At 40.4% G+C, this 23701-nt stretch overlaps 1 protein-coding gene across 8 annotated transcripts in view; it reads left to right on the top strand.

Annotated features, from left to right (window-relative positions):
- Positions 1-23701, top strand: part of BRSK2 (BR serine/threonine kinase 2) — a 321762-nt gene that overhangs the window by 269327 nt on the left and 28734 nt on the right. For 4 of the 8 annotated variants that reach the window (XM_065682712.1, XM_065682709.1, XM_065682713.1 and 1 more), the window contains exons 13-16: positions 4769-4919; positions 8649-8714; positions 18439-18499; positions 22834-23041. In XM_065682712.1, coding sequence (XP_065538784.1) covers positions 4769-4919; positions 8649-8714; positions 18439-18499; positions 22834-23041 — 486 coding nt within the window. Of the gene's footprint in view, positions 1-4768; positions 4920-8648; positions 8715-18438; positions 18500-22428; positions 23042-23701 lie in introns of all 8 variants that reach the window. The other 4 variants (XM_065682710.1, XM_065682711.1, XM_065682707.1 and 1 more) reach the window with 3 other exon arrangements.

The raw sequence follows: 23701 nt of genomic DNA on the forward strand, positions 1-23701 counted from the left end.
AGGATTTCCTAATTACTAATCTACATTCAGTATTGCAGAAATGCTACCTCTGACTTTCAGCTAGTAAGGCTGTGTAATATTGTATTCCAATGAAGTTATATGTGCACACTTTCTCTTTTCTGTAGGTAAACATATACACTGTTGAAAGTATAAATAGCATCACCTGTTTATAGTATATACATCAAACTCGTGTGTTTGGACTGTCTTAGAAAGATTTTTAAAACTTAATATGCACTAAGATTATATATCTTAAAAAGCTTTTGTGATACCACTTTATTCCTGAAGAACTGTTTATTAGTATTTTAGGATACTGCTGATGACCAAGGACTTCATTAATCTAGATAACACATAAGATGCTTCCCTAACAAGCTAACTATATAAGTGACTCTTGCTCTGCAGAGTGTCAAAAGTGTAACTGATAAAAGATTAGTCACTTCTACCAATGAGCTGAAACAGCATTTTTACTATATTTTACATTTTATATTTACATTTTATATTTACATTTATTATATTTTACATTTAATAGTATTGTGATTTTCAGCTATTGTATTTCAGCACTTTGAAGGCTAGAAGCAAAGTGCTCTTTATTTTCACTGGAAAGCCTGGAATCTCCCAAGTCTACAGGGCAGTAGTATATTGAACTGTAAGTTTATTAATACTCTGTTGAATTATTACCTTATCCAAGTTCCAGGCTCCAGGCCCCATAATTTTGCAGGGAAATCTTTTCTGTGGGAGAAGAGATGGAAATTCTTAGTTAACACAGTAATTTTTAAACTCTTACCTGGTTGGAGCTACAGAGAACATGTTAGCAGGTATCCTGGTTAAGATAGGTAGATACCCCAACTGTTGGTCCTGTGGCCCTTTCGTCAGTGCAGTTTGTCATCTAGCACTTTACTGATCAGCTTTTGACTCAAACAGGGTATTCTGCCATATAAAGACACCATCATCTTGGTTTACAAATGCTTTTTTCATAAGAAGCAAGGTGACTCTAGAATCTTCGTATCCAGCATATAAGTGGATACATAGCTATACCCTAAATATATCTTATATCTCTCTTCCACATGCCAAAGTATTTTAATGGTTTGAACTGAAATATTATGCTCCACTCTTGTATTTCTTTGTACAAAGAGAGAAAATGAACCCAACAGGGAAACAACACTCTGAATGTATCATCAGCACATTTTAGACTCTTTAAGTGATATTCTTCATGTGTTTGTAGGTTGTATTTTCTCTTCCACAGGGGACTTCTACCTCCTGTGTTCCCAGTGGTGTCTCTGAGAACATGGGGCAAGTTTAATTAAGAGCACTCATGCTTCTGATGAATATCTCATCATCAGCCATTAGCACTGGCCTTGCACAAAGACTAGCAGAGAAAAAGTAACAGACTTAGTAACAGCAGCTTGAAGAAACCACATTCATGAGAGTTGTGCACTGCCTGAGCTCTTGCCAAAAAAATAAAAAAGGGAAAAAAAATGTATCTCAGAGTTTTTTGCTTTTTCATCTTTCTTTGCATGCTAGGTCTCAGAAAGGATGGGTGCAGGTAAAAATATGGCCAGCTCAGACTAGCGCTCTCCTCTGGTGTCCTTTTTGTCTGTTTTCAGCTATGTGAAGTATTCTTAAAGGGCCAGGGAAGGGCCACCTTCAACATATTGCAAGTCCAGCTCATTTTCTTTACCTGAAAACATAGAAATGAGAAACTTCTCAATAAATTGAATGAATGTCACCTAATGTCTCCTTGAGGAAAACGCTTTTCTGGGGTGCAGCTTCTTAATAAACTGGAGAACAAAAGATTGGGACAGAACAGCCATATAGGATGTAGGTGCCTCATTCAAACTCAGAATTTGAACCTTTATTTCCCATCTTCCAGTTGAATGCCTTTATAATTGGATCATTACCCATACAATTCTCTTTCCTTCCATAAAAATCCTTAGGAATGACTTCACTTTTCTGATGTGAAAAAAAAGGAAAATGCATCCTCACAACTATCACAGATCCAGACTAGGACTTGATTTCCCCCACCCCCACCCCCCGCCATGTGAAATAGTTACAGAGAATCAAGAAATGAAGAGCAAACACTGGAGGTTTTCCTATTTTTAATTCTTGTCCTTCCACAAAATATTCCACTATTGTTATATGACTCCCCTTTAGTCCTTATGGCAGGATGGCCATGTATTTAACTATTTCTTTAGTGCCTTTACATTTGATAAGATGACAGGCTCGGTGCCCTGTCATTTCTTACTCAGACCCTTTTGAAAAATATGTTCGAAAAATATCCTGGCTGCTCTCAGCCGTGTGTACTGTAGGATTGTGGCCAGTTTTAAAGAAGAATCGTGTATCTTTGTCAGAAGCTCAGCCACACTCACGCAAGCTTCTGGATGCATTTTCCATAAAACTTTTCTGAAGTGCTGTTGTTGAATGTATAGGTGTTTTTAACTACCTGCTCTTTTTGCTTAGTCTCTCTCTTTGATAGTTTAAAATATAGATTAGAAATCAATATCTTCCAGCATATTTAGCAGCAGGGGCTGATATTAAAGAGCCATTTAGCTTGTTAGTGATACCCTCCTCCTTAATTGTTCTTTTGATTCCCTCATGATTCTTCTGGCTACTGTCCTCTCAAGCTTTCTGATGGCTGTACATAACACTATTATTCAAGTCTTTAGCTAATTTTTCTTCAAATTTCTTCTTCACTGTCTTTTAATGTCCACCTTATATTTGGCCTGTCGTTTTTGAAAGTGTCATTCAGCTGAATTTCCATTTACTAAAGTCTTCTGGTTTAAACATGCCTGAATCAAATTGCCTTTTAATATATCTATTCATAAAGTGGTTTTCTTGCCTGTATCCAGCTTTCTTGTTTGTACTCTATTATTAACTAACATCGATGCAGTCTGAGTTTACTCATCTCCATTCTTTTGACATTAGCTGCTTTCTTAATCTTTCTTCTTCCGTCTTCTTTTTCCTTTCTTTTAAACTGCACTCTTCCACCTTCCTTTCTAATGCTGATATTCATCTGCAAAACCCTGTCACGGATACTAAACATATTTACTTTGTCATTATGTGTGTTACTCGGCTCCAGTCACACTTCTGATACCAGCAGTTGTCCTGTGATGTAAATCCTTTCTCATACTTTGGACTTGTTTGAAGAAGCAAGAGTTTTAAATATCTGAACCTTGTCCCAGCTTACTTCTGACCACTTGCATGTGGTTTATTAGGTTTGTCTTGCTTTGTTTTTCTCTTAACTTTACACACTATATATTTTTCCTAATCTGGAGGCCATTGCATCTACTAGTATTTTCTGCTAATGTTTTATTACTGGGCACAGTTTGAAATGGAATGAAGTGCAACTGCTTTTTTCTAATTATTTTTTAATAGGAACATTATTACTATTAATTCAAAGAACATGAGTTATACAGTAGTGGGGTCAGTTGTTATCACTAGTCATTTGCATTTGAGCTGTCTTTGCTCATGCTCATTGTTTCAAGAATAAGCACTGCTTTAAAGAGATCTTGTGCTTAAAAGCATGATGTGAGAGAGAGAAGAAACAAGTAGATGAGGGGAGGAGGAGGGACGGATAATAAAAATAATCCTATCAGACTATTTCTGTGGTATTTCTGTTTTTTCAAAGCACTCCTGGCAGAGGACGAAGCCTTAGGGGCTGGGCACTGTGAGCTTCTTTCTAAATGCAGGGGTGAAGGATGCGTTTTTTTACAAGTGGTGACTCTTCACTAAAATTAAAAATTTGTCTATAAGTGGAATGGTGGAATGGCCTTACCAAAGAAAAGAAAATCCTTCTGTATTTTTCTTCTGTCCTCCTCCTCTTTACTGTTTTGATGCCATGAGAGATGTTAGTAATAAAATATCTTAGCAGGTCTGCATTTGGTTCTCTGCTTCATCATGGGATTGGTTTGGTTTGGCAAGTCACCTTCTGCAGTACAGTTTGGTGTCAAAGAACTCTTTTCAGAGCAATTTAGGTGCTCCTCAGAACCTCAGTAAATGTTTGCCAGCAGCTTTAAGAATGAGCTGCCTTATCTCATTCTTATACCTCAGTTTTCAATGTGAAAAGTGAAAGTAGCATTTCAATACCTCTCGGAAATGTTATACAATAAAAAGCGTAAAGCATTTCAGTTACTATAGCAGTAAAAGCTTTATGATGACCTCTGAAATAAATTTTAGTAGCTCTTATTGGAGATTCATCCCAGATAGACAAGTGTGTTTAATTTGTAACGTTGCAGGAGGAAAAATATAAAGCAGCAGGCAAAACATGAAATCTAAAGATGCAAAAAAGGGTATGTTTTCAGAGGAGAATGCAATTTTGAGTTGAGAGCTTACTCATGTCCCTTTGTCACATTTAATCTTGCTAGCAGGGACATCAAAGGCAAAGCGTAGCAACCTGAGTACATATACAGGATTCCTAGATGGCTTATACTCTGGCTAACAGCTTGTACTATAGCCTATGGCATCATAGTGTTATTGTTCTTATCATCTTTGCAAGGTAATTTCTGCAACCTATGCTGTAGTTGTACCTTTATTTTGCAGTGCTTGTACATTCAGGGCAGTAGCAGTGCTCCTTCTCTGTAGACAGATTGCAACTTATGTCTTAATGTTTGCAAATTTGGAAGAAGGGAGAGACTGCAAATGTTCAGCTCCATCTCAATGATACCTGTCTCTGTAAGGGGAGGTGTGAGAGTGAGATTGTTGGGAGAGGATTTAACCAGCCTGTGTGAGGTAAGTCACAGCCGAATTCAGCTGACTGTGTTTTCTTTTCCTAAAGATCCCCCCAGGAAGCGTGTGGACTCGCCAATGCTGAACAGGCATGGAAAGCGGCGTCCAGAAAGGAAGTCGATGGAGGTTCTCAGTGTGACAGATGGCGGCTCCCCAGTCCCTGCTCGCAGAGCTATTGAAATGGCACAACACGGACAGAGGTGGGTCTCTCCCTTACCCAGGAGTCCTGCCTGTCTGGGTTTGCTCCTCCCTTTTATGTTATACATACAAAAGAGCTGCGGAGCTTTTATGTTTGTACCAGCACTCATTACAACTTCCAAACACATTTGCAACATGATGTGACAGCCAGCAGTGCTTATGCACACAGGACCAGCAGTCTTGCCAGGGGCTTAAGGGTTCTGTTTGCTTGCAGCTTTCGCTCAGGAAACCACTACGTCCTCTGGGCAAGATTCATCTCACCTCTTTTTAATTGTCAAGAACACAGGCATTCAGTCTAAGTTTGTGATACAGGCTGTCTCTCTAGACAGTGGGGACAGATGAGGGCTTTGGAAGGTCTCAGATACATATGTCGTCTGTTCTAACAATCTTAAGATGAATTACCCTCTGGTTGTTCCTCTCTGTCTCCACAGCCTACAACAGGAATCTAGTCTTGGACCACGTGCCTAGCTTTTGGGCACCCAAAGTTAAATGAAATGAACCCCACCCTCCATGTCATCAGAACAGCTTGAATCTGGAAAGCCCTGTGCAGGCATCTGTAGATGCTTCTAAAATATGCTGTCAGAGCCAGCATGCATCTGACCCAAACAAATCATCACATGCCTGTCAAGTAATGGAATATGTATAATTTTGGCTCTTTTCTATCAAAAGAAGTGTCAGTTTTGTGGAGAATCAGCAGAGGAAAATGGTATCTTCTCAAGTAGGGAGAGTAAGTGAACTGTTGAAGTCCACCTATGTGAACCATGGAAGTTGCTTCCTCAGTCCCTATGACTAGCCTAAGGGAAGCACACACGTTTGGATTCACACTTGCATAAATCAGTATAAAAGAACACTTCACATAAATGTATGATGGTGATACTGTAACTTCTGTTTCATCTTTATGACTTGATTTTTTTGTTCAGCGTTTAAGATCTGCTCAAAAAGAGCCTTCTGTGCCCAGAAACTCCCTTTGCTGACTGAGAACTGGGTGAAGAAAGGAAATAATTTTATGTCCAGAGGCCCTTAGAATTGCTGGAAAGTTTTGGTGGCAACTGTTGCAGTTCTATCTACAGTGAGAGAAAAATGGTGATTTGCAGGATCTGCTAGGATTTAATTCAGACTTGGATATGTGGCCTTGAGATGCACTGCCATAAAGATTTTTCATTGTAGTATAGGTTGAAAACCTGTCTTGAATATATGGTTTGCTTTGGTGTGATGTCTGGGCAAAGGAAGTGTTCAGGACAAGGCATGCTCAGTGTTATTCATAGGCCTCACTGTGATGAGGATGACCACAACACAGGCAAACGGTTGCTCACTCCTTATTCAGCTTGCAGTATTTAATCTTGTGCCTGGTAGGTGCATGGGTCACAAAGCTGCCAGGGCCAGACAGTGCTCCAAACAGGAGGTGTTAGATTGATCCCAAAGTTTTCCAAGAGCAGACAACTTTTCTTCCATCTCTCACCTTTAACTTTGGATTCAAACGTCCAAAGAAGCAAAGCTGTGTCTTGCTATCCAAAGTATTTCTTTTGGTTTTAAATGTCTCACTCAATTCTGTACATGAGGGTACAGTTGAAGTCAAAAGGTCTGAGATGAGTTCAGAGCAAAGACAGACTCAGGCTACATGTCAGTAAAGAAGGGCTTTGGCTTAAAGGTGAAGCAAAACCTGTCAGGCACAAAAGAGATACAGGGCAATGCATATCACAGCTCAGAGCTGGACATAAAGGTGTGATTAAGAGTGGAGAAAGGGATGTAATAACACCATGACTGATGGTGATGGGCTTGGTAGTACTTGTTTTGGAAGGGGTTAAAGGGAAGGTGTTATTTTACTCCATGTGTGAGCTTCCATAATTCATACCATCCATATCTACAGATGACAACAGCACATTTTGTGTTGCTGTCAGCACAGTCATTTATAACTTGAACTGGCTTCATTAACGAACACCACCGCATGGGGGTTGTCTGGGAACGATGCATTGCTGATGGGGCACCATCTGTCAGAACAGTCAGTAACAAAACGACTAGTACCTTCCACCAAGAGTGGGAATTTTTAATGGCTAGTTGCATGCTATATTCCATGAAATAACCTACTGACAGTGGATTTTACAGGAGTAGGGCTTAGATCCCAGAGGTGGACGCTTTTTTAAGAATGACAGTTTTGGTCTCAACAGATGACTATTCAGCGCTGTTATCCTACAATACCAGGAAGACAGGGAGGTGGACCACAGAAACAGGTCTTCTGTTTAGACACAGATGACTTGTGTAAACATCCAAAGACACAGAGCCATTGCTTCTTTCTTGAGCTGTCATACACGTCTAACCAGTGGGCAGAACTCACCCATGTGTCGTGTGATTTAGCCCTGTTGTCCTCTTTCCCAGTAGTAAATAGATGTTTGCTTGCATAACAGGGATTTATGTTATAACCTCTGGTTTATGTGTCTGTGTGATGACCTGTGCTTTTGGTAAGCATGTGGGGATGTTACATGTGTCTAGTGTTGGCTTGTTTAAGGGCATATCTTTCCGCTGAGGTTTGAAACTTGGCAGTCTTCAGCCCTACAGGCTGAGAAAGTATTAGTGAAAAACATAGACCTTCAGTGACTTACTTTTGGATAATGGAGATGCAGAACTCAGCACAAAGGCTGCTTGTTGAGCTTACAGACTCTTGAAATGTTTGTGCTGACCTCTCCATTGGGTCTTTGTATATGGCAAAGTTAGTATGCACAAACACCAGCCAGCCTAAAACTGGTGACTAAGTTTTGTTAATTCCTGGTTTTCCCTGTTGTCAACTATATGAGTTCATAATTACATCTTAATTGCTTCTGCTTTTGTGGTATCCACACCTCTCAAACTATCTGGTATTTCATTGAAATGTCAAAAGAAAAGAGGTAGCTTCTGAGCTTAGTTTTAACACCAGCTAATTTGTCCCTTGTGCCAAAATCACACAGACTAGAAAGAATTCCATGGGAGCTAGAATCTGTCAGAAGTATGCCAGAAATTTTCAACAGCTCTGCTGTGAGAATCCAAAAACTGTTCTAAAATGGGCTTCATTCACTATTCATTTTCTTCTGGTTATTGAAGTGGATAGCTTGCATGAAAGATCAGCTAACATTAGAAAGCAGTGTTTTGTGAAACACTGAAGGATATTACCAGGGAAATACATTACAGAGAGCTGCCCTTCAGCAAAGTGTAGGGAATTTTGCTTCTAAGCTTCAGGGATTTGGACCCAAGATTATAAAGAAGGGCATTTCTCTATGCAGGGAGTGTAGGGAATATTGCTGGGAGTAAGTGGTAATGGACCCTACATATGAGAATACAAAATGGATTACTATTTCTCTAAGAGGCTCTATGGTCCGATTTTAACCTTTTCCCAGACTGTGCTTAGTGTTGAGGTCTTCTAGAAAAGTCTGAGTAATGAGTGCTTTGCAATTTGGGCCTTCAGGCATGGTCTGTTTTCCCTGGACAATGTGATAAAGTAGATGATACTTGTGTTTTCAATTGGGTAAAGGAGAGCAGGGATTACAAGTATGTATGGGGGAAGTCATCTTAAGACCTCATAAGTCAGGGGGAGATAATGAACTTGGCTTGAGCCAAGTTGGAAAGTAAAAGAGGTTTTTCAAAGTATTGCTTAAAAGGGGAGGATGGGCTGGGGGGCTGGGTGTCCAGCATTGCTTCAGGTGACTCTCTTTTATAAATGTCCACACTAGTAACTCTGTTTTCTCGCTTTGTTCCTGCCATAGTAAAACAATGTTCAGTAAAAGCCTGGATATCTCTGAAGCCAATCCCAAATTCAACAAAGAAGAAAGGTATAAACACTGACAATATGTTCCTCTCCTCTACCTCACTGCTGAGACCTTAAAGATGCAGTACTTACCTTCTCTGTGTGGGGACATAGCTGTTCTCTCTTTAGAGAGAAAGAAAGAAGGTGGAATATTTACAGCCCCACACTATACATATTTTTGTACAGTACCATTCATTTGAGGCTATCCCCAATGCAGCCTGTGACACACAGTACAGTGTGACTGTACCAGTGTTTTCTCCACTAAAATTTCATCCTACTGCTACTTCTGGTTCAGTTCTGCCATGAGTGAGCATGCCCAGGGTAGAAGACATACTTGCTAAGACTGCTTTGGAATATAAAACACTAGGAAAGCCCACAGTGCTCCACCCCCAGCACTAGAAATAGCAACACAACTGATTTAGTGACAACAATGGTAGGAAACTTTGGAAATCCTGTCTGAGCAAAATATTAAGTGCCTGCAGGTAAGAGACAAATTCCTTAAGACTACCCTTGCTGCAGCAGAGAACACAAGAGGAAAAGATGATCATAGATAGTTTTTGGAGGATGATTCCAGTCTAGCGGTTCAAGTGGCAGATGGTGAAGAATAACAAAAAGGATAACTCCCAACTGTGAATAGAGGCACAATGGAAGACATGCAGGCCACTAGATTTAGGGAGTTTAAGTGGACTCATGTGGATCCATGAACAAAAAAAAAAAGTTTAGACTTTTGGGAAGGCTTTTAGTGAACATCTTATTCCTAAAATTCCAGTCTTAGAAAAAAAGAATTTTTCTCTAATGTTAAAAATTGGCATCTCAATTGGATAATTCTTCATCAAAATGTAATCCTTATACATTTTGGACAAACAAGTAGCTAACTCAAAGGTTAAGAGTGTTCTCTATGATTCAAAAAGGGGGAAGCAGTGGGTTCTTTAAAGGAACCTGTGGACTTGGCAAACCATCCTTCTTTCTGTTTTCCCTTTTAATAGAAATCTTTGTATTTAAAGATACGTGTGACCTTTAAACCTCAGGAGACTTAATGTGTGAGGGACAGCCCCTGTTTTGGCCTTTTGCAGGCTGAGGCAGTCCTGCGTGGGCAGCATTTCAACTCTCAAACCTGCCACAATGAAGAACATCATGCATCTGCAGGAGAGGTTGTGCCTCATGTGTTCCATAAAGCACCCAACATAAGACAGGAACAAACACTGGACCTGAACTATTAGAAACCTCTAACTGTTGCAGCCATGAAGAAGTAGTGGTTATACAGTCTTTAGTGACTGGGCTTTCCTGGACTGTTACTATAGACAGGGGAATTCCTGTTCCTTTCTCTGATTCCCCTTTAAAGTTGTGTTCTTGAACATGAATTTCTTGCATTAAAAGTCAGTCTGAAGCTACTCTGAAGGTGAGCTTTTCCACAGTAATTAAAAGTCAGGTCCTGTAAGAGAAGTGCAGAAATTTTGTCTGTGACAGGAGAAGGGTCTTTCAGCAGAAGTTTCCAGCACCATTCATTGTTCCTCTTTCTCTAGCAACTGCTACAGCTGTGTTAAGAGCAGAAGAAATGACCCTTCAGTAACCACTGAGGGAATTTCTTAAATACGCATGGGCATTTTGTGTTCCCTCTCAAAGGTGATATATTTCAGAGTAGAGCAGGAGGAGGTTAGAGCACTGAATGAGCATCAGCCAGGGTCCTTCTTATTGAAGGACCAAGCTCATTTTTGGAGGATCACATTTTCTGTGGTCTTACCTCCCTCCCACTTCTAAGAGTTAGATGAAGGACCTCAGTGGTGGGAAAGCGAGAGGACCTGGATTCTGGATCTGTGCACAGACACATAAAAGGAATTGATAGGCAGCAAAGAGAACCCCAGCAAAATGGGGTTAGCTAATCATGGTGGCCATTAAATTTTTGGCCAGTGTTTAATTATCCAACTTTATGATGTCTTTTTTAAAGGAATACTGCATCTTTAAGGGTCCCTTCCCTCTAGATGCACATGGTTGTCTTAGTAGCTGAGGCCACTGTCCCTTTCTTTTTCTTTTTCTTTCTTTCTGACTTTCTCTTTCACCCCCTCTTTCAGTGCTTCTCTTCTTCTGTATCTGGGTTGCTGCAGCTCCGTAGTTCACTTGCTTCAGTATTGTAGGGAATGCACATGTCTGCGCTTCTGGGTCTATTGTGTCCTGGGATTGTTCATTTTTTTTAAACCTCATTCCCTTTTCCTTTACCTGACTGTTAATTTGCTTTTCATTCTCTTTGTTAACCTCTTTAGTGCCTTCCCTGTTGGGAAAATGACTTGAAAGAAAAATGAAACAACCTTCTTGCACCCATTCTATTTACATTTTAATATTCTGCATGTGTGAATATGGGTGTATTTTCTGTATAAATATACACACATGTTCCAGTATGCAATGGGTGTCAATTTGCTCTTCTCAGTTACATCACTGTAGATAGATTTGTACAGGCACAATTGAGGACAGCGTTTGTCCCTAAATATATACATATACATGTATTTGTATATATATGAATTAGATGTTTCCCAAATTTGCACTCCAGGCTGAAACACAAATGGAGTGTCACTCAAACACATGAAAAAGAACTTACTGTAATGCTTCTTTCCACTTCTCTATCAACGTGTAGCACAACAGCTTTTTCTTTCTATTCTATGTTTTAATTTTAACTCTTCCCAAAATTGCCTTGCGTCGCCCAGCCCAGCATTTGCAATGTTGATGTAACCAGAAGCATGGCTAGTTGCACTGAGCAGTAAACTGTGAAATCTACTGGGCATATATTAAATTTGGCATTTCTGTTGGTGACTGTCTTGTGGAGAATGGATTTTCCTCACCCAGCCAGGGGTAGCTTTGGCAGCTTGGGAGCCTGTTATTGAAAATGGGGAGAACGAGAGAGAGAGAGACAGAGAGGAAAAAAAGTGCTACATCTGACTTGAAAATAATTTGGCTTAATAACACCAGATTGTTTTGTTTATTTGTTCCTAATCTAACTAAGTTAATGTGAAAAGGTGGTGACACTTTCCTGAGTTTGTTTACTTGCACACCTGAAAACTTAATAACCTGACTATTCTTTTTGATCTTGAATGCTTTGGTTAGTAGTGAAAAATTAAGAATACTGAAGTTTTTGTCACTAGGCTTCAAAGTCAATATGCCAGTGATTTATTCTGCTTTCAGAGCTGCTGTTTCAGACTCTTTTCAGCACAGCATTGATTTATTCTCCATTCACATTTGAAAGATTTTCTTTGCAACCTTTAAGACCCAGAGACTGAATTTATTTAGAATGAAAAATGAGATCCTGGAGCATAAGATGGCATCCGCAGAGATAAGTGCTGGGTTGCTGAGCTGGTACGTTCTAGCTGATCTGAATTCCTGACTATAAGGCCATCATGACTAATAAGCCAGTATCAAAGCAGATTCACAGCTTGAGCTACAATCCTGTACCCTGGGCTCCCAAGCTGGCTCAGAAATGCATGCTTTAATAACCAATATGTTTCACAGTTCATTCGTGGCAAAAAAAAAAAATGAAGTACTTCTTACCAGGCCAGCTTGGGGGACAGAGGGACACTACACTGAGCAAACTGGGGACAAAAAGAACAATTTCCTTGATAACAGTCTGATATAACTCTGCCTTATCTGAGAGGCAGAAAAGAAATGCATCATGAAGTATGGACCCCATTGCTCTGCTGACTGCTTTAATTGGGATTTGGCTGGGATTTTCTTTTTTTTGCAGCCTTAGTATGTCCCTCTCCATACCCCCCAGTGCCAAAGTTGGATGTGTCTGCAATATTGTAAGCAGGACAAAAGTTATTTTCTGGTAAATGCAACTGTCCCCCTAGTGTTCCTGGTCTCTGAAGACATAGGCACCAGTGGCAATAATTATGACCGTTCAGTACTCCTAACAGTATTTCACTCTGCTTTTCCTACTCTTCTTTCCACCTGCCTCCACATCCCTCTCTCTTTCTTTCTCTCTCTCCCTCTCTCTTCGTTTTCCCTTTCCGAGGATGGCGAGTGCTGATCCATTGGGGTAAGCTCTAGTTTTGGATTTTTCCTGTTGCGGGACCTGTTGTATCTTGTAGAGAAACGTTTCATTTGCACTTCACAAATACAATGCTGGCTTATACCCTTCAGTGATTGAAGCTTTACAGCAGGGAGAGAGAGAGAGAGAGAGAGAGATGTGGGAAGAAGCATTTTTGGTGCTTTTGTGTGTGCTTGTATGCCTTATGTTGGAGTCACACTCCATATAATTTACTTTTGGGTTCTTTTCAGTTCTCTTTTGTGTCTCTGTGTTTCAATGTCTGTGGGCACAGAGAACTATCCTCAGACTTTGTGCACATACCAGGACACCTTCTGAGAATTAAGCCCCCCCTTCTCTGTTTAGCGCTTTTTGTATCTGTTTGGTACTCTTCAGTTAATTTTGATCCTAATTTATCATTTTTTCTTCCTTTTTTTTTTTTTTAAGATGAAGCTGAATCCTGTCCGTGTCATTAAAAAAAATGCTGGGTATTCCCCTCTCTTTTTAGTATATGTTTTCTTAAGAGGTGAACAGGTGGTCCTATAGACAGATATGTCTTCAAAGCTCTTTATTTTCAATAGAGGTTATAGATACAACTAGGAATGCAGTCATGCTTCAAGTTAAAGTTCCATTTATAAATACTTAACAGAAGCAGAATATTTAATTAATAAATGATTTAATAAAAACATTCTAATAGATCACTACAGACTACAGCAAAAGCTTATTTAGAGGGTACATACTGAGAAAGCTTGTTAACACCAGTTTGTAGCATGCTTTACTATTTATTAATTCTTTCCAAACCATTTATAAATGGAACTTCAGTATAATTGGCCAACTGAGGAAGGTGGTGCTGTTCAGCATCACCCTCTGTGTGTGCTGAAAGGAAGAAGAGGTGTGTTACCAACACCTGCGGTCCTTTCTCCGTACTCTTTGCCAGGCTTCATCTTACAAGCGGTTATTACCTTGAGTAGACCTCCTGACGTAAGCTTAAGGATTCCCAGTCAGAGCTGTTATAGTCAATATTATTTGCACGGTTGGGACTGTAAGACAGGAGATTCACAGATATTCTATTCATATTCCCTAGATCAAGGAGCAAGGAAGCACAGTTTGTATCTTTTAGACACCCAAGAGTAGTAGTGATGAAATTTTGTAACACACAGTGCCTGACTGCTCACCTATTGCATATTAATTCAGGTCATTTTCAGGGGTCTCATACCCTGAAATATACTTCAGAATTTTTTTGGTTTATTTGAGTAAGCAAGCAAAGAAGAGTATCAAATTCCACCCAATTTATACTTGAAGCAAGCAAGAGGTTGAGAATGACTTCCAAAACTACACATGGAATCAAACCAATTCAAAATTTCTAAGGCATTTCACCCAGGGACACAAGTCTAATGCATTACTGCACGCTGCATGCATGCTGCAGGCTCCCCTTCTTGGAAGCATGGCTCCAGCTTGACCAGCTAAGAGGCTGTATTCAGCATCCTGGTAAAACTGTGCTATAAAAGCAAGTTCTGCTGGGACTGCAACAAGGTACCGAACTCCCGTTTGATTATAAGAAAGATTTCTGTGAGATGGTTATTCAAAGAAGAAACAAATGCTGAATCTGACCCAAATGTTTAGTGTTGGCTGTGAAGCCTTTATACACTACTGGTGTGTGCTAGCAGATGCATTGTTTAAAGCACTTGAAAATTAATCTGAGTGAAGAGCTATATAGAGGTGTTCTGTACATGTGCTGTATGTGTAGTATGTTTACCAGGTCAGCTGCACTTTTTTTCTTATACTTCTCTGCCTACACCTCAGCAGTGTGAGGCTTCAGCACTTCACCTCTTACAGCTCTCAAGAAATTCTTTAGGTCTCTGAAACCAGCTGTAAACTGGATTCTAGCTCCTCAGTTTCACCATTTAGAGACCACTGGTCTAACATGGATTGTGCTTCATGTGGCTTTCCCTTTGACAGCAGCTGGCTAAAATGAGTAAAAAAAGTTACTTTAAAACAATGGACCTTTTAACTTGGATATGTTGAAGTATCAAATAGATTGAATAAGGTATGCAGTCATCATACCTACAAACTACACCCCACGCATGCACATTTTGTTTCAGTCCTTGGACTCTCATAGCTCAGATGTCTCCAGATTATTGTCCATCTATGAGATAGGATGAATAGCCTGCAATGGTCTCAGTGCCCACCTTGCGTTTAGAGTGCCCTCTACATCTTCCTCCTTCTAAATGTTAGGACTAATTCCCTTATGCTTTTGTTTGTGGGGTTTTTTTAATTCATCCCTCCAGGCTTGGCAAAACAACTATGTCACTTTGGAAGGGACTAAAGAGTCTCTTCTGGGTCTCTAAATCTGAGAGCTGTGTTTGAGGGAATGCTCTTTATCTGAGCAACTGCGTTAACTTTTCTGTTTGTATTTCCAACACCTTTTTGATGGTTTCCATTGAGTTAGTGCCCGAGCATACAGCAGTGCAAATCACAACAAAATGAGTCACACATTATGTTTGTAGTTTCCTAGCTTGTTTTATTTATTGGAATAATTATAAATTTAATACTTCCAATGACATATAATGCCTGTAGAGACTTTTAGGAAGTTACTTGCTAATAGGTATTTCCCACCAAATAAATGTAGTTCATAACCATAGAGATAAGATGATGTCATATTTTTTCTCCTTTTTCCATCCATAGATCATCCAGGGTCTGCCATACTAATGTCCTGCCTGTAGGGCCTCATGCTTTCATTTTCTGGTGAGAGGGCTAAAACTTTATAAATTCTCTCTGTTCTTTCATTACAGCATTTCAGCATAATGCAGCGTTTTCATTCCTTTCTTTTGGCCCTGTCCCAGTTCTGTCCACTCTGAGATACAGGAGCAGTGCATGTGGTGTTTTTTTAAAAAAACGGAATTCTAGCATTTCCCAGCTGAGATGATCTTGATGGGAGGGACAAATCTGTCATTTGTGCTTCTTAGCATTTTTGTACTGGAGTATAGAACCTGCCACTGTACTGAGCTTTTATATCCAGCCATGGAACTATGATTCATATGTAAAGGTAAATTACGGGAGATTTATTCAATTGAAGAAGATACAAGGAAGATCTCCTCAGTCTGGCATCATAACCCATACCAGCACTGTCTGGTAAAGGGGAAAAGCTTTGAAAATGTACATTCCTCTTTTCATCCCAGCACTTAAAATTGACCCAGTATTCTTTAAACTATTTCCACTGCTCCTATATACAATTTCCAGTGTGGACAAACTAAAACTTGCTATAGGGCCTACCTTACTTCTTACGTATTTTGCATGAAAATCAGCAGCAGAAATAAAGCTTGTTTGATAGCAATCATGTGGATACTGAATGCATTTCCAGGCGGATTTCATACTAACTCTCTCTTCTGTCCCCTACCTCAGGCACCTAGGCTGGATGAAAACACAGTACACAACAACTCTTTTTCAAATATTGCTTCCAATAAGGAACTGGGAGTTGGGAGGTGGGGCCTGCCATGTTTTGCCCTCCATGTTTGTGATATTTTTTATAAAAAAATAGGAGGCCAAGGGGTTGGGAGGGGAGGATTCAGGACTATTGGAAACACCTGATTGCAAAAAGGAAATAGCAGATTGGAGCTTTTAATCAAGTGTCCTGGAACTCAGGTGAGTGTCAGAGAGGACTCTCCCACCGCAATTAAGAGTTGGTGGGAACATCTCCTAGTGGGAGTTTAACTCCTAAGTAAGTGTTTAACTGCATCTCTGGGCACCTAAATGCCTTTTACATTTGTCCAAGATGATCTTTAGGCTCCTCTTGTAATTTATGGTTTGGAAGAAGCTTTTCCTGATGACTCATACAAGGCAGATTTTAGCTCAACGGACTTCCTATATGCACAACACATCTGTGTTGCACTCAGCTACTTCAGTCATAGGAGAGGTTCATAAAATAGCCTTTCAAAAGTGGACCAGACAGTTCTCCTGTTAAAATTACTTTGCATAAGCCTTTATGAGTGCCCCAGATTGTGATGGGACAAATTTAGGTTTAATCTAACGCAAAAGAGTGCCAAGGCTGAGCTTCCAGTTCTTGACTTTTGCACTATGATGGGCAGGCTGCAGCAGGGTACAAAGAAAAATAGAAGTGAGGAGTTTCTGCAAAGTGCCACTGATTTCACAGGGCAAATACAGATTTAATCTGCAAAAAGAAAGCATGCTGAGACTGGGCTTCTGGGTTTCACCTACTTGCTGTGATGGACAAACTGCAATGAGATATATAGAAAACCATCAGTGAGTAGTTTCTGCAGAGGATACAAATCCAGAGAACAGGACCTGCCATTGTGTTCAGTTGTAACTTACTCTTCCCTTGGAAGTATTTCCTCTTTCATAGCTCACATATTTTTTAATAATTCTACTACTAAAATTTATTTAGTAGCATGTCTGTGACACCATTTCAGGAACTTCTTTTGGTTTTTGTTTTATATTCTCTTATGTATAACCTGGTACTAACTATCTGACCTACGTGCTTTTTAAATATATGTGTGTGTGCACACATGCAGATACGTATCTCTACACATACACATGTGCACTGTTTTCCAAGCATCTACAGGATTTCACCTTTTCATGTTTGTTACACAAAGGCAAGTAATTTCTTTCACGGCTCTTACCATAGGTGAAACTTTGGTAGGTTTGCTGTATTAACATGTTGCATGGTGGCTGTTGAACAACTAGACTTAGCCAAGTCCTTTCCTATAAGATGTTTCAGTCTTCAATATAACTCTATTTAGAAAGGATAGAAAGCAGCTGCCTCTGTGGTTTACTCATTTACAGTCACATAGAGGGGTATTTTTTCTGCTGGGCAGCCCTCCTCCTAGAAACCACTGCTGCTAAAATGTTTGTGCATTTGGCCTGTCTGCCCTTTCAGCACATTTAACATAGCACATTTGTATGTTTTATTGTCTACACCTGACATTTTTCATAGGTTGCCTTTGCTGGAGAGCATAAGGGCATCACAGTATAGGTGACCTTGTCAGCATGTAGAAGGACAAATTAATCTCCCTTGACTGGCCCTTTTTGAGGGCACCGGGGCTGTTATCTTGATATTAGTAAAGTCCTCAGCAATAGCAGAACTCATTATCCATAGAGAAGACCTGGCTTGTTTCATACAACCACATCCTTTACTGGAGAGTCCAGATGTTTAATCCATCACTGAAAAACTGGAAAGGGTTAAGCCAATGTGAGCTTTGATTTCAGTGGGTAGTCATCACATAGGAAACAATTGTGTGCTTGGGTCATGGAGACTTGGGTTTTTTTCTTAGTATCTGGAAGAATCCCCTGCCTTTGTGCCTTGGACATGTGGTGCTTTTCCATGTTGCTCATGATAGAGGACGTGTTATTCTGTGTCCACCAGCACTGCACAGAAGGAGAATTCTCAGCTCCAACACGAATGTCTTGACAGTCCCTTTTGAATTCAGCAGTTCAGCTTGCACAGGTCAGACGTAGTAGCTTCCAGGGGCTTGATGACTAAAAAGAAGGTAGCAATTCCCTTAATGAAAATGGATCATAGTATCCTCCCTGAGCAACAGCATTTCTTTGTTTTGTGGGTGGGACAACTAAAAAATGTAAGAGCAGTGAACGGAAGGAGTCATGTGCTTTTCCAGTGACAGCCTCTCTCCTCCTCACTTCATGCCTGTGCCTATGGTGGCTGGTGTTCAGGGTTATTACTTGTCCAAGTTTTCTGAGGGCTCTTTTCCTTATTGTGTCCATTCAGGTCTCGGTCAATCAGCGGAGCATCATCTGGGCTCTCCACCAGTCCTCTCAGCAGTCCAAGGGTAAGTGGTGCTGCTTCAAGATCTGTTGGTCCAGTTCACTCACACATGCTTGATGCTTTTCAACATCTGTTGCTCCAGAGCTGTGGCTCTTAGCTGGGATGTTTTGTTTTTTCGTGGCAGCTTGTAAATTTTCATGGGTAGCGAGGGAAATGTTAATTACAAATGCAAGCAGATAATTTCTCATACATACTCCCTGCACTGTTAGCAGGGATTTCAGTGTGCCCCTGCCCTTTTCAGTCTCAAGCACATAGAATTATGTTGCTATTACTGAACATTGCCATATCCAGCTGAGGTCTGTATATGGCATGGTTTCAGACCAAATATCAGGAACCATTTCACAGCTACCTTCAATCAGATCACAGTAGAGCACCAAACCATGCCAGTTACAGCGAGCTGCATTCTGTTTGCCTCAGAATAGTTTGTATTAGAAGGTCAGAAAAAATAAATTACACAAATTTGAGGACTAGCAAAGTTAAAAGGAAAGTAAGTTGACTAATTAAGACAAGAACTCAAACCCCTATAAATGTTACAGTCATATGTGCTTATTCAACATGCAGTCAACTAAATATCAGTCCTCAACTAATACTGATACTCAGCTGGCACAAAACATGCTTAATGGAATATCTGCTGCAAAGTTAATACAGTTTTTAAGTGCAATGACAGAGGCCTTCCTCTCTTGGTAACTTCTTTAGGGATAAGAGTGAGTATTCCTAGTGTCTGACAAGGTCAGCTTAGTCACTTCAAGACTGCAGTCCTTACAAAAGTCTAGACCTCATGAAGAAGTCTGTAGGGCTATGGTGATCCATGTTTCCTAATTGCCTGGCCCAGTGTCTTAGGAAAATTTCCACATACCTTTCATGACTTCATGAGAAGATGCTATCCCCTCCTGTGTTAGGCTGTGGATATACCTACGGATCTACTCTTAGGTATATGAAGATAGCATCAGTATTCCAAGCATTTAAAATTGTAATTCTCCAGTAACATCGTGTGTAATTCTTAGGCATAAAGACACACTTTCAGGTCTAAATTTATAGGCTAGTAAAAATTCCTTGCTTGCTTGAACTATTTTCTAAAATATATTCTGGATTCCTGTCAATTGTTGCCCTATTTTGCAACTGGCATAAATGTGTTTGTGATCTCCTCTGTGTCTTTAACATGCCAGAAAACAGTGAAGATCTGTTTCCTTGCTTCTGCACTGGGACTCCTGGATGTCAGTAGAATGAAGGAGAGGTCTGAGAATTCTTATGCCACTGCAAAATGTACTGAAAAAGAGCAATGGAAACAGTTTGTGCACAAAATAAGCATCCAGTGCAGCAAGCCTAAAACTTGATCCCATTAATTGATCTCTTGGGATCAATTTCTGACATCTCAGTAGGACTACATCAAAAATAAGGATGGCAAAATCTGTTCCATAGTTGCTATATCTTACCATTTTTACTTAACAGGTAGTTGATCATATAGTCTTCAAAGGGATTTAGCAACCAGATGGCATTTTCAGCAGGTCATAATAATATTAAGGCAGGTCAAATTTGAGGCTTAAAAGGAAATTATGGAATAAAAATTGTTGTGGGTTGTTTGTTTTTTTTTTTTGTCTTGATTTTTTTTTTAATGTCCTTACCTATGTTTCTAATAGCACCTTAGATTATTGAAAGAGAACTTACTTTGAAAAGCAAATACACATTTCGCTATACGCACTGCTTAGGTTCAGTTCTACGAGGAACTGAATGCAACAGCAACTAAAAGTTCTTAAATCTCACAAGATCTTGTGATAGTGTTCCCCATTGCACCAGCTGAAATTCAGACTTCTGTATATTTTTCTGCTTTTTTTCATTACTAAAAATGTGGTAGTTAAGGGTGTCCCTTCAAATTATAAATGGCTTAAGTGGGAGTTGAATTTGAGTTTTTCTTTCAAATTTGTTTCTCAAACCATCATACACATAAGATACAAAAATGGCAAGGAAACATTTGCAGTCAAGCTGTCTAACTTGTATCCTTTGGCGCTATCAGATGCTGATAGTGACTTCCATAGATTAACCACTTTCCTCATCTTTTCCGCTTCTTTTTTCACTGGTGATCAGAATTTACCAACATGGCAGAATCCAGTTAACTTTACAATCCTAGTAATAATACAGATGTGTTGATATAGTGATTTTCTTTTCATTTTGGTGGCCTAGCCCCAAGTTCTTTGAAGTAATTACAAAACTTTGATGCAAACCGGTTTAGAAATTAAGTCTTAAATACATTTCTGCATTTTTAAAATGCGGCAACATTGTGCTAATCCATCAAACCTGGAAAGTAAACTCACCAGCGAGCGTGCTTACCTGGGACTGAGATTTGAGGCATGGTTATGTGTACATAAAATGTCTGGACAGTGCTTGATTACAGCTTTTATGTCTTAAGAATTAATGATAATAGTAATAATATTATGGTGATAACTCATAATAGCTAATCATGTCTAGAAATCAGAATCTGAGTGTAGACCAAAGCTAAAGATCTTGAGTCGTGATTTCTATTTTTACAATGCTGCCAGTACTTATAATCTAAGGTGTTAACAGTGATGTTTTGTAAAGACATTTGTTTTGTTTAAAATGTGATTTTTAGCTTGCTAATATCCCTTTTAAAGGTGTCTATCCTCCCAAGTTTGTGTATTGTTGTTTGCTGTCAGCATATGAATAGTTTCCCAAAATGCCTCTAACATGCTAAATGTTATTTTTTGGGAAAAAAATGTAATTCATAATCCCATTTTGATAATTCAGCAATGGATTATGAACTTGGATTGTCTTTTTCTTTTTAAACCATGTCTTACAAAACCCCACCCCCTCCATAGAATTGGGACTTAATGGCAAATATTGCTGTGACTTTATGATGGAAATTCAGATTACCAAACTGTCCTTCAGTGCAATGAGGAATGCTGCAGGAGAAGCATAAAGTCTGATGGGAAGTATCATTTCTTCCCAGATAAACAAATTTGCCAGGCCTCTCTGAAGTTTTTGCTATAGCTGTTTACAAATCAAACACCAGTCTGAGTTGCATGTTTCTCGTGAAGGTGTGTGTTCTGAAGCCTCCAAGTGAATGCTGAGCAGTTTAACCTTCCAGGTCAGGGCAGAAGAGTCAATGCCCACTTTCCAACCCCTTTCTGCAATGGGTGGCTGCAACAGGGGTGTGCATTAGGCAGAGTCGGGTAAAGAGGAAGGAAAGAGGTTCTGACTGGTGTGTGCAGTAACGTGTGTGTATCGCCTACCACTCCGTATGTATCACACACCTGTTTTGAGTTTCATCTCTCTTCTGGGTTTGCATATGCGCACTTGGAGCTGAAAGAGGTGGTCCCATTCTTGGCACATCTCAATTTGTCTGTGGCTTCAGTGGCTTTTCTTCCCCTTCCTCACCTCCCTACAGCATCTTGCTTCTCTCACTGCAGGGCAATCAGAACAATCCTGGAGAGATGGCATTTCTCTCTTCTTTTTTCTTGATGACTTTCTTTCTTTTTTTGGGTTTGGTTTTTTTGTTGTTGTTGTTGTTGGTTTTTGGTTTTTTTTTTTTTTTTGTTGGTTTTTGTTGGTTTGTTTTGGTTTTTTTTTCTTTGTTATACTTTTCTTTCTGTTGTTTGCTGACACGTGGTTGGTTAATATGATGAAGCCTGTTATGACACTGTTGTTCTTGCTGCTGCCGCTGCTGCTGTTGTTGATTATGCTGTGTTCCCAGCTAACTGCATGTCTTTTTTTTGTTTTTTGTTTGTTTTCGTTTCTTTGCAAAATCCCCCACCCCCCTCCCGCCCCCCACTACCCCTTCACCTCCATCTCTTGTGTCTCCTTGTGACATGGTGCATCTTTGTGACTCGAATGGATTTTATTCTGACTTTCTCTGCTCGCCCGCTCTATGCGTATTTCACTGTTTTTGATGTGCATGGACACTCTGCGTCTGTCTCGTAGCCTATCAGAAAGTTCTTCATCCCCCCTCAGACCTCCGACCTCCCTTTCTGTCCCCGACCCCAAGTCTCCTTGGACCCTGATGCTTGTAGGAACGCCTCCAGGCCTGGACATGTACTCCAACCAAAGCCAGCACTTCAGCCCAACCCAAAGACGCAGACTTTGCCATCCAAGAGCAAATTGGCCGAAAAACCACTCCAGTCTACTAAATCCAACCCACTCCCTACCAGCAATACCAGTGCCCCCTCTTCCCAGAACACCCCTGTGCAGAATGCTCAGGGCCGCCCTCCTGCTGCCGGCTTTAACCCACAGCTGGCTGTTCCTAAAGTGCAGACCAACCCTATGTCTCCTGTTAGATTGCTCCCTTCTAGTACTGACCCAAGCACCAAATCTATCCCCATCATACAGGTCACCCCTCACCCCTCTCCAAGGGGAAGTCCCCTCCCTACCCCCAAGGGGACACCTGTCCATACGCCAAAGGAGAGCCCAGCAGGCACACCCAATCCAACACCACCATCCAGCCCCAGCATTGGAGGAATGCCATGGAGGACACGGCTCAACTCAATCAAGAATAGTTTCCTGGGGTCTCCTCGCTTCCATCGCCGGAAATTGCAAGGTGAGTACTCACCCAAACACACAGGTGGTTCTGATTTGGGCAGACATTCGGCAGCAAGTCTCTCTGTGGCGCTGCAGATTTCATGTATTGGGGACTGTATAATATTGGCATTGAAAATGAGAGTAATAGCATCAGCCAGCCCCATGCCCAAGGCATGTGTAAGCAGGCTCTGACATGCCATTGCATCTGCTCCAACACCATCTCCTGAGCCCTCTTCAAACTCTAGCTATACAGCTCTTCCTAGCCCTCTCGTGGTTCTTAGAACACAAGAAAATTTTGTCTTCAGCTTCTCCACTTGTTTTGTCAGTGAACCTAGAGTTCTGCCATTTCCCCTATGGCTGTGTTCTGCTGCCTCTTCTTAGCCACAGGCTGAGCCTTCTTGCTGAAAAAGGATAGCCAGTGGCAATAGGATGAAATGGGCTCTTCTGAAGCACAGCTTGTTTGATCTTGGTTGATGCTTTTTTTACCTCCTTTGGTAATTGGTGTAAAAATCTCCTTAATTGAATCACTGATCTCATATCTGCTGGCCTCTTTCAGTTTTCAGAGTCTCTAGAGTGTTGAGATGTGCAAAATTTTCTGCTTCAAGCTCCAGGTGGCTTTTTGCATTCAGGCAAAGGGCACCCAAAGTCACATGCATTATCCTCAGATGTCAGCAGCAGC

The sequence above is a fragment of the Lathamus discolor genome, chromosome 6 (genome assembly GCF_037157495.1).
Source record: "Lathamus discolor isolate bLatDis1 chromosome 6, bLatDis1.hap1, whole genome shotgun sequence".
Taxonomy (NCBI): domain Eukaryota; kingdom Metazoa; phylum Chordata; class Aves; order Psittaciformes; family Psittacidae; genus Lathamus; species Lathamus discolor.